General features: G+C 35.9%; 1 protein-coding gene and 1 non-coding gene across 2 annotated transcripts; one reads left to right on the plus strand and one right to left on the minus strand.

The window, feature by feature from the left end:
- Positions 1-6,784: 6,784 nt before the first annotated feature.
- Positions 6,785-9,433, minus strand: LOC21397748. The gene is made up of 3 exons (XM_010096972.2): positions 9,146-9,433; positions 7,776-8,138; positions 6,785-7,299 (listed from the first exon to the last, which is right to left on the minus strand). Exons 1-3 carry the CDS (start codon positions 9,431-9,433, stop codon positions 6,796-6,798), a joined length of 1,155 nt encoding a protein of 384 aa, XP_010095274.1. The 3' UTR covers positions 6,785-6,795.
- TRNAE-UUC lies at positions 7,356-7,427 on the plus strand. Its single transcript has one exon. It is a non-coding gene; the product is annotated as a tRNA-Glu (tRNA).
- Positions 9,434-9,764: the final 331 nt, after the last annotated feature.

The following is a 9,764-nucleotide window of genomic DNA, read 5'->3' on the forward strand; positions in this document are numbered from 1 at the left end:
CATTCTTGAGTACCATTGATTCTCTAATGGATAGTGATTCATTAAACACATTCATGAACCAGAGCGCTCTTACTAATCCAAGTACCGAATCAACACTCAAGAGAATTATTTATCTACTTCTTTCTCAAGAAGGAATGGATTCCATTTTGTATAATAACATTCCCAGCTACCTATTTCATTATGTCTCCAAAATACAAGGAATAGGATTCAGGGTCTCAGAATCCGTACCGAGTAAATCAAAAGACATAAATCCATAAATAGGAGTTTGTTAAGAACTCAGGACTAAGATCATCCTATATATGACCATCGGTAGACTCAATCAGAATTTCTATGCTTAACAGAAATTATTAGAAATTCATATTTTGTCTGTGTCCTTATTCCACATAATCTTATTATGCGAAATACACTCATTCAATATCTTGTCATATTAACAGTGCGGATAACACCGTTCCATTCTAAATGGGAATGACATGTATTAATAATGTTTTAATTAAAGATTCCAAACTTTAATTAAATTCATCATGAACAATGTTTTTGATTATTATCCTTAAACACTATCCTCTCGTATTTAACACTTATATACTATGTTTAAGGTTACATAAACAATCACAGAATTTTCATTTGATATTCATAAAATATTCATAAATATATGCACATAAAATGATGAATAAACTCTTTTATTAATTAAGTAATAAATATCCTATTACATCTCATGCTTCTAGGACACTATTCCCAACAATGTCTACCTAGGCTTCAAAGTGCAATCACTTATAAACACCACAAAGGCTTCATTCTTAGCCAATGTGGGATTTTTGCAATTTCCAATTACCTTAACCATTCGAAGTGACATACTTAGAACATCAATTTCTCATTCACCCAATATCCATTTTGCGTGTATGAATATTCGATTTCGATCTTCTTGCGACAGAGAACGTAAATCCATCGAGACTCATTCCAAAAACCTATTGGGCCCCATTCTAATATGGGCCTCAAAATGGGCCTTTAACATGGCTTAACAAGTCATTTTTCCAACAATCCCCCACATGAATGAAAATGGATTGATGATGAGAAAAACACAGACTCGACACGGTGATAGAGTTCTACAGTCGATGCCTGCAAAGGATAGGTAGGCGTTAACCCTTGAACCTTCCCTCGTGAGAATACATTAACTTTACTGGCTGATCAGTAGACGCGATGTCCTTGAACTGTTCTGCTTTTGTGTAAATGTTAATATACCTCGCACATACATCTTCTTAACACAGTTCTGTTCTCATAGTTATGTTCGTTTTGACCATGAACATCTACCTGGTTCTGTAAAAGGTTTTAAAGAATTGAGCCATCACAATTCTCTTTTGAAGCGGCCTCAATTCTCTTTCACATAGGTAATTTCTTAATGAAGAGTAACCCTTATTACTCCGCTCAAATTCCTGACATATTCGACGCATAAGAATCATTAAAAACCAATATTTATCCTCTTCTCGTACGGGCTTCACTGTTATCATCATAGAAACAGGCCAGGGTTTCTCCCATTGTGAACTCAGCTAGTCTATACAATTTAGTTGTCCCATTGAACCTAGATCTTGGGATCTCCAGTCAGTTGCATCGACCTATTTATTCCATGGGCTTCAATCCCATACCTCTCGATGTTTTTTCAACTTGATCTCTATTTAGTCCTTCGGTCAGCGGATCCACAATATTGTCTTTCAACCTAATATAGTCAACGACTATAACTCCTGTTGAGATCAGTTGTCTAATGGTATTATGTCAACGATGTATATGTCTAGACTTACCATTATACATCATATTATGTGCTCTACCAATAGATGATTGACTATCACTTTATACGTAAATTGCAGGTACATGCGTTAGCCTATTCAAAATGTCTAAGCCATTCAACTTCTTAGCCATATTTATCCAGTGCGATAAACTCAACTTCCATCATGGATCTGGTTATTATCGTTTGCTTAGAGGATTTCTATGAAATAACTACACCACCACCCAAGGTGAATAAATATCCACTAATAGCCTTAGAATCATATGTATCGGATATCCAACTTGCGTCCGAGTATCCTTTCAAAATAACATGTTCTTTTATGTAATGCAGTCCTTGAGCAATCCTTGCATCTACGCTATCTTGACGTTAAATGGGACAAGTTATTATATATGGTATGAATCTCTTTATGAATCGTTAATGATGAAACAGACATAGTCTTGAGAATGAATGTATTTCCTAGCTCCACTAATGTGTTGAGAAACTCTATGATGAGTGGGAATGTATAGATAACACTGAGGCAGTAGTGTCTCAATTTTAGGATGAGACAGTCACTAAAATTAGCTTTATGGAGAACGTTGTTGATAAATGCATACGTGTAAGGTCAGTGGGAGCAGTTGCACGTCTATGTTTTTATGTCGGTGACAACTTGCTCGTGCCTAATGATTCTGACCTGCTGGTTAAAATAAATAGTATGTCGCCTAGTCACTATGGTTTGAAAATCTTGAAAAAGCCTCTTATGTTCTAGGCATGTAGATTATCCGTGACAAGGATAAGTGCATTTTCTGGTTGTATTAGAGAACCTATATTGTTCTTGTTTCAAACAGGTTCAGTATGCATTCTTGTTTTCCTAGTAAGCATTGTTTGTTAAAGTGACACTCTCAAAGGTGTAATGTCTTTATGGTGAAGTAAGATAGATCATATGAAATTGTCCCTTATGCTTACGTGTTTAGCAGCCTGATGTATGCTCAAATATGCACACGTCTTATTATTGTATTTGTTGTTGACATGTAGATTTGGTACTTGAGTGACTGTTGTTATTATTACTGAATTAACTGGGAATGAAGTACCATATAGTTGTGTATTGGCGAACCAACACTTTAGTTGTAGTTGGATTTCGTGATGCCGATTATGTAAGCTGCATAAATGATAAAAGGATGAGCTACTTTGTTGAAAAGTGTCAAATAGACACTCGTAGTGTCCTTGACTGTGATGCGCAGTATGTGGCGTATCGTGAGGCTATTTGTGTGATGTGATTGTGGAACCTTATTTTAACACTAGGAGTAGTTCACTCCATTTCATGAACGGCTGAAATTGTGTTGTAAAAGTTTCATAATAGTATATTTCTCTTAGAACACCAGGAGCATTGTCCGCTCAAGCATAATGATAGTGTATTCTATTTTTGTAATAAGAAATTGTAAAAGGCCTCATTGTTGTTGAAAACACGCCTATAAACAACATGTTGGCGGTTCCACTAAGGGCTTACCTATTAGGTGTTTTAAGAACACGCATCCTACTCGGGTCTGTAAGGAGCCTGTAGTTGTATTGAGTTAGTGGGAGTTTACTGCCATTTGTGTGTGACATGTTGTTATTTATAAGGATTGCTTATGCCTCAAATAATACATGCATATTGATGGATCTGTCACTTTATGTGTGATGTTGTGTTCACACACTTTTTAGATGGCAAAGTGACAAGTTGAAAAGAGACATCTGGTTGTTAGTCTCTATTATTGTTTTTGATCCATATGTTAAAGTTGTCGTCATGCTTTGATGAATCTATAGTGCCTGATTTTGTATAATAATCGTATCATGTCGATAAGTTATTATGCATGATTGTTTTGGGCTTGTGTTTATTATGTGAGATTCTTAGTTGATGCATATGCTGGATGAGTGAATGTTTGTTGTATGATTATGTCGTCCACGTGGGAGACTATTGGAATATTTTTATGTGGACTTCCACAATCATAATAATTCACTCTATAATTAATGCATATATGTTAAATATTAGTCCATAATGGGATGAAAACTTATATTATTAACTCACTTGAGGCATGTGAACTCACTCTCTCTAAATATTTGGCTAGCCCATTGGACCAAATTTCCTTTTTATAAATAATTTTGGTTGAGGCCCAACAAGGCCCAATTGCCTAAGGTTGCAGCATAAAACCAGAGGGGAAAATTTTTTCCCATGCCGTGTATGTGTGTGCCCGTGGGAGTGGAGAGAGGCAAAGAAGAGAAAGAGTTCAAGAACTCTTCAAGCCCCTTTGATTTTTCAGGTCATTCAAGCACCAATTCCGGCCTGTCTTAAACATTTTCTAGCAACCATGAACGACCCCATTCTTATGCCATGGGGAGAAGGTAATCCTAAAACTATAGACTTTCTATATGCTTCAAAATTCATATGACAATGTATTTTTAGGGTTGATTGTTGTTTGATCTCATTTATGAGTATTGAGAGCCCATTATTTCCAACAATATTCTCATTATTTGGGCTGATTTATTTTGATAATATTTTATGCCGATTTACTATTTTTAACGCAATTATTAGTCTTTAATAACTTCTAGATTTAAAACTGATATTATGTTTTAATTATTAGATTTTCCCTCTCCTTTTATTTTTTATTTTAGGCATCAATAGGACATTGAAAGCGTACCCTTAATTTCTGTACGTGGAGCATTTTTTAGTTTTTTCCCTCTCCTTTTAGTTTTTTAGTTTTTTAGTTTTGTTTTGTTTTTTGTTTTTTGGTTTTAGGCCTCAATAGGACACTGATAGCGTAGCTTTAATTTCTGTACGTGGAGCATTATTTAGTTTAAATCCTTGAAGACTTCTTATTTATGTTGCAGCAACATTTTGATGCATTTTATCAATCATTGAAGTCTATTTTTGGTGAATGTCTCTTTATATTCTCCTTTTTTTTTTCCTGACGTTAATGTTTTTACTGAGCAGTGTTTTCATTTTTTTTGAATTTATTTTTTTCCTGACTTTGAATTGACTCTGATTTTTTACGTTTTCTTTGTCTAGCAGTTATGGGCTTTTTAACCTATTAGAATGCAGTAAATTACAGATTTTTAAAATTAAATTAAGTAAATAGTATATTTTAAAATTATTTAAAATAAATAGTATTTTATGTAATAAAAAAATGATTTACCGTGTAATAATTCATTTACGGCTAGTAAAAACATTTTTTTTCACATAAATTTTCTTTTTATGACTCGCAAAAAGAATTTTTTTCCATATAAATAAAGATTTTAAAGATTTTCTACCACATAAGTTATTTTTTTACTAGCCCTAAGTGAATCATTTACCATATAAATGATTTATTTATCACGAATATTGCTACTTATTTTAAATAGTTTTAAAATATGTTATTTATTTAATTTAATTTTAAAAGTCTAATATTTATTACAATCTCTACACTTTATTTATTTTTTAGGACGTAAGTTATTTTTTATGTTAATTTTTTCCATGTAGATATTATAGTCGTAGATAATCTCTACACTCTATTTTCTATAAAAATATCATTTCCGTCATCATGATTATTGTTACACCACAGTCGAGGAATTGACCATTCCTTTGGACGACAAGCGCCGAGGCCTCCATGTCGAGAATCGGTTGCTGGGGTCGAGGGATAAATTGTACCTAAGGTGCCCTTTATACGTCGAGAGCTCACGCGAGACAACATGCGTCGAGAGCCCCGTTGAAGTGGTAAAGGCCACGACGTCGAGGTAGCAGCCCAGTCCAATCCAAAGATAGTCCTGTCAACTCAAGGGAAGATGCACTATGCCAACTACTACTATCAAAGTCAGGAAATCAGGTAGCCGGTAAGGGTAGTTAGCCTGACTTAGAAGCAGTAATCATAAAAATACAACTGCCAAATCTCAGAATTAAGGGAGAGAGGATGATCTCCTCGGGAAATGCAAATGGGGTCTCCCATGTGTACAAGGCCTATAAATAGAGCCATGGAAATTCATTAAGGTTTTTACACACACTATTCTACTACTCTAGAGAAATTGTAATCAACAAAGTATTAGTGCATTCACAAGTGGATTAGGCCAAGAAATCTTGGCGAACCACTATAAATTCTAGTCTTCTCTATATTAATCTACAGCATTAACTCTTAATTAATCCGTGAGAGGTTACTCTGAGTGTTTTCAGAAAATTAATCCTTAGTCCGTCAACAATTATAAATCGTGTATAATCAGTGCCTTGACTAAATTCATAAACCAGTGCCGATTTGTCCTATAGACTAGTGCCAACCCATTATATAGCCCAGTGCCAAATTATCCTAATAACCAATGCTGACTCACTATTGACCAGTGGCTACATTACCATATATTGCATACATGTCACATAATCCACTGTTTCACTCCCCATCTCAAACGAGCGTCTGTCCGCACCATGATATTCATACACCATTTACCGACATTAGGATCCATTAGACACGATACCCTTGAGTTCCCCGCGGACACAGAACAAACATCAATATATAAAAAGGAGTTGCAATGACTATTACTTGGGAGTTTTCAATAATGCTGATATCTCAAACTATATACATATGCTACATATAAAGTAGATCGCACGAATATATATATATATATATATATATATATATCTAATTAACTAAGTTCCCCAATGAATTAACACATCCTAATTAATTAACAAACTGCATTCAGACTAACAAAACTCTCTAACCAAGCTCCACAAAGTCTCATTTGATCATATCAACAATATGCTGGCTGTCCGATTCTGGTACACGTGTTTTACACCTCACCTTTTGCCATGTCTTAGAAAATCAGCGCAAGATTTAATTGAAACCTTCGCAAATGATTAATTAGGAGTTAATTTGTTTTACCATATATCGATAACCTACTTTGGCTAAATTTTAACAATCTGATTATACGAGTGTTCACGTTAAAAATAGTACACCGTATGCTACATACGAAAATGCTCATACTCATCATCAAGACATAAACAACGGCCGGTAAAATTTCCCATGAGTTATATGTCTCTGTATGTATAAATATCAACAACGTTGTTGCTTGTTTTGGTCTCGGTCACGATGATCAGTAGGAGGCAAAAAGTAGTCCGCGGTCAATCCCCGGACGTTGAAGTTCACCTCGTCGATCTTCCACGTCTCTTCCATTTCCCTCTTGTGGTTCGCCGACTGCTCGCCGTAGCGGAAAACCGTGACGCGCGTCTTTCCGCTGTGGGCGATGTTGACTCCGTCGACATATCTGTAGTCGCCCATCACTGACTCCGTGCTGGTCTCCCAGAAAACGTCCTCGTCTGAATTGGTATTCATCCTTAGCAGCCTCGAGTCCTCGAACTGGATCAAGAGGCCCGAGCGCTGGCTGAAGTAGCCCCATATGGTGTGGTGAATGATCTCGTAGTTTGGTCCGCTTTGTGCGTCGCGGATTTCTGGGTTCGTTTCTAGTTTTAGGATGAAACAGTCTTCGTCGTCGATTATTTTCTCGCCTATGCACATTGCGTCTAGGAATAAGTTGGCCGTGGCTCTTGGATCCAAACCCTGCAAAATTGAAATATTCTAGTTTATAACTAACTATAACGCAATTTATCATCAAATCCGTTGTCGTCCAGCGGTTAGGATATCTGGCTTTCACCCAGGAGACCCGGGTTCGATTCCCGGCAACGGAAATTTTTTGTAACTTTTCTTAAAAATAAGTGGAAAATATATAGAAATTGGATAAAATATTGCGTTAAAATAATACTAATAAAAAAAAAAACCTAGCGAATTACGACGGCTGATCATTATTTCCTTTTATTTATTTATTGCTAAGATCAATTCTAATTTAAAAAGTTATATTGACGACACCCAAGAATTATTCCTTGTAGATAGATACATCATGTTAGTGTTACTAATGTTTTCTAGTGCTAGACCTTTTTTATGTTTTGTAAATGTATAAATGAAAAAAAAAAAAAAAAAAAAAGGCACTAGATTTATTTATTGATTTTAAGTGTGGATATAACAAAAGCATTAATTACCTGAAGAAAACGGCGCAAGGGTCTAGGAGGGCCCTTGGAGATGGGCGTTTGCTGGTTAGCGGAATGCCGCCACGAGAGCTTGCCGTTGCTTCCACATATAACCTTGCACCCGGAGACAACAAGCTCTATGCACCACAAATCTGGATTCTTTTGCCAAAGCACAAACCCACCAAGCTCCTCCGAGGATTTCTTAACGTCTACATTGCCGTCGTCATCGTCGCTGCTGCCGCTGCTTTGGTGAAACTCGGACGCACTAATCTTAACAGCGCCGGTCACGCACATGCTCTGCACCGAGTTCAACGCCGGCTGGCCTCCCGTTGCCGCCACGTACTGTTGCACTATGTATTTCGCCGTAGAAGCTTGCTGTAATTAACAAGTAATTATATTAATATCACTACCATTACATATAATTATATTTTCTAGTATACAAACAAAACCTAATCACCAGACTTGGCATCGCCAATATTTCTTGACTAATTGATATATAATTTGTCTGTTAAATTAGTCCTTGCATTTTTTGTAATCTAGAGTCCTAGTCTCCTATAAATCCATATGATTTAATATAATATTGTATATCATATATGCATTTATACGAATTGATATATTGCAAATTTTCCAACTCATCAAAAACAAATAATCAGAAAAATACCACAAATATGTTTAAATGATTAATGATTCACATGTTAATTAGCACTCATAAATTTATGATTCATATATATGTTAATTAATGGAACACATCCATACTATTCTACACATGATAATTTCATATTATAACTACTAGCTTGGCAGCTGGCCAGAAGATTAATATGTTTGTACCTACAACTTGTGTAACGTATAAAAAAATCCACACAATTTTGTGTTAGTTTACCAATCCATCCCAAAAGCTTAAGCTATTAGGAGGTGGACCAACAATAATTTTTATACTTTAACACTCTCCCTCACGTGTGGGCTGGACAATGGGCAATCGTGTGGGTAAATTAATTAGAAAGCCCAACACGTGAATATTTAAAGTCCGAGATATATTAAAGACCCAACACATGATGATAATTTTAAATGGGGATAAAGAGTGCAATTACGGGGGTTTGAACTTAGGACCTCTCACTCTGATACCATGTTAGTTTACCAATCCATCCTAAAAGTTTAAGCTATTAGGAGGTGGGCCAACAATAATTTTTATACTTTAACATTTGTGTGGTTGCAGGAAAAGTGATATTAGCTTTTTTTTTTCCGATCTCAAATTATCCCTTACATTGCTTTCACGTACAATAATATATTGGAACTATATATATATATATATATATATATATATTTGATATTTAAAAGAAATATATTGGTGAAGCTGAGATGATCAGTGGGTTGTTATTACGTACAATGGAACAATCTTTGACCGGGCGGTGGACGGAATGCCCCAATTGGACCTGAAGAGGGATGAGCGGCGATCCGACGAGGTTGAGAAGGAAACGTAGCTCATTAAGGCGGCCGGCGATAATCGGAGCCGACCATTTGTCCGAAGTTTGAGCCTTCATCCACGTCAGCATGTTCTGGAACCTCATGGCTGTGTTGTTGCCCATGCTTTTGAACATTTCTTCTGGTATGGGAACCTCGAGAACCGTCTCGAGCCCATCTTCCTTTTCAATGTTCGGACACAACTTCCTCATGTACGTACAGCAATATTGAGAGAGAAAGAACGTTGGAGGAATTTGGTTACAGAGAGAAGTAAGAATAATTAGGGTCAAAGGCTAAAACACATTTCTCGCCTTCCTCAAAAGGGCCTTAATTACCTTGACAATGGAAGAAAAATAAGGGGACGTGTGTTGGAAGGAAATGAGAAGAAAATGGGGAAGATTTGCTTCAACTTCCTAAAGGCTCTCCTTGCTTGTAGGTGTCGTGTGGGCACCATCAAAAGCTGAATTTTATTTATTTTTTGTTTTTCCTAGTCTGCTGAATTTTTATTTATTAATTTTCTAGATATTCAGAAGCTGGAATTTT

Source organism: Morus notabilis, unplaced genomic scaffold (genome assembly GCF_000414095.1).
Source record: "Morus notabilis unplaced genomic scaffold, ASM41409v2 Scaffold11, whole genome shotgun sequence".
Classification (NCBI taxonomy): Eukaryota; Viridiplantae; Streptophyta; class Magnoliopsida; order Rosales; family Moraceae; genus Morus; species Morus notabilis.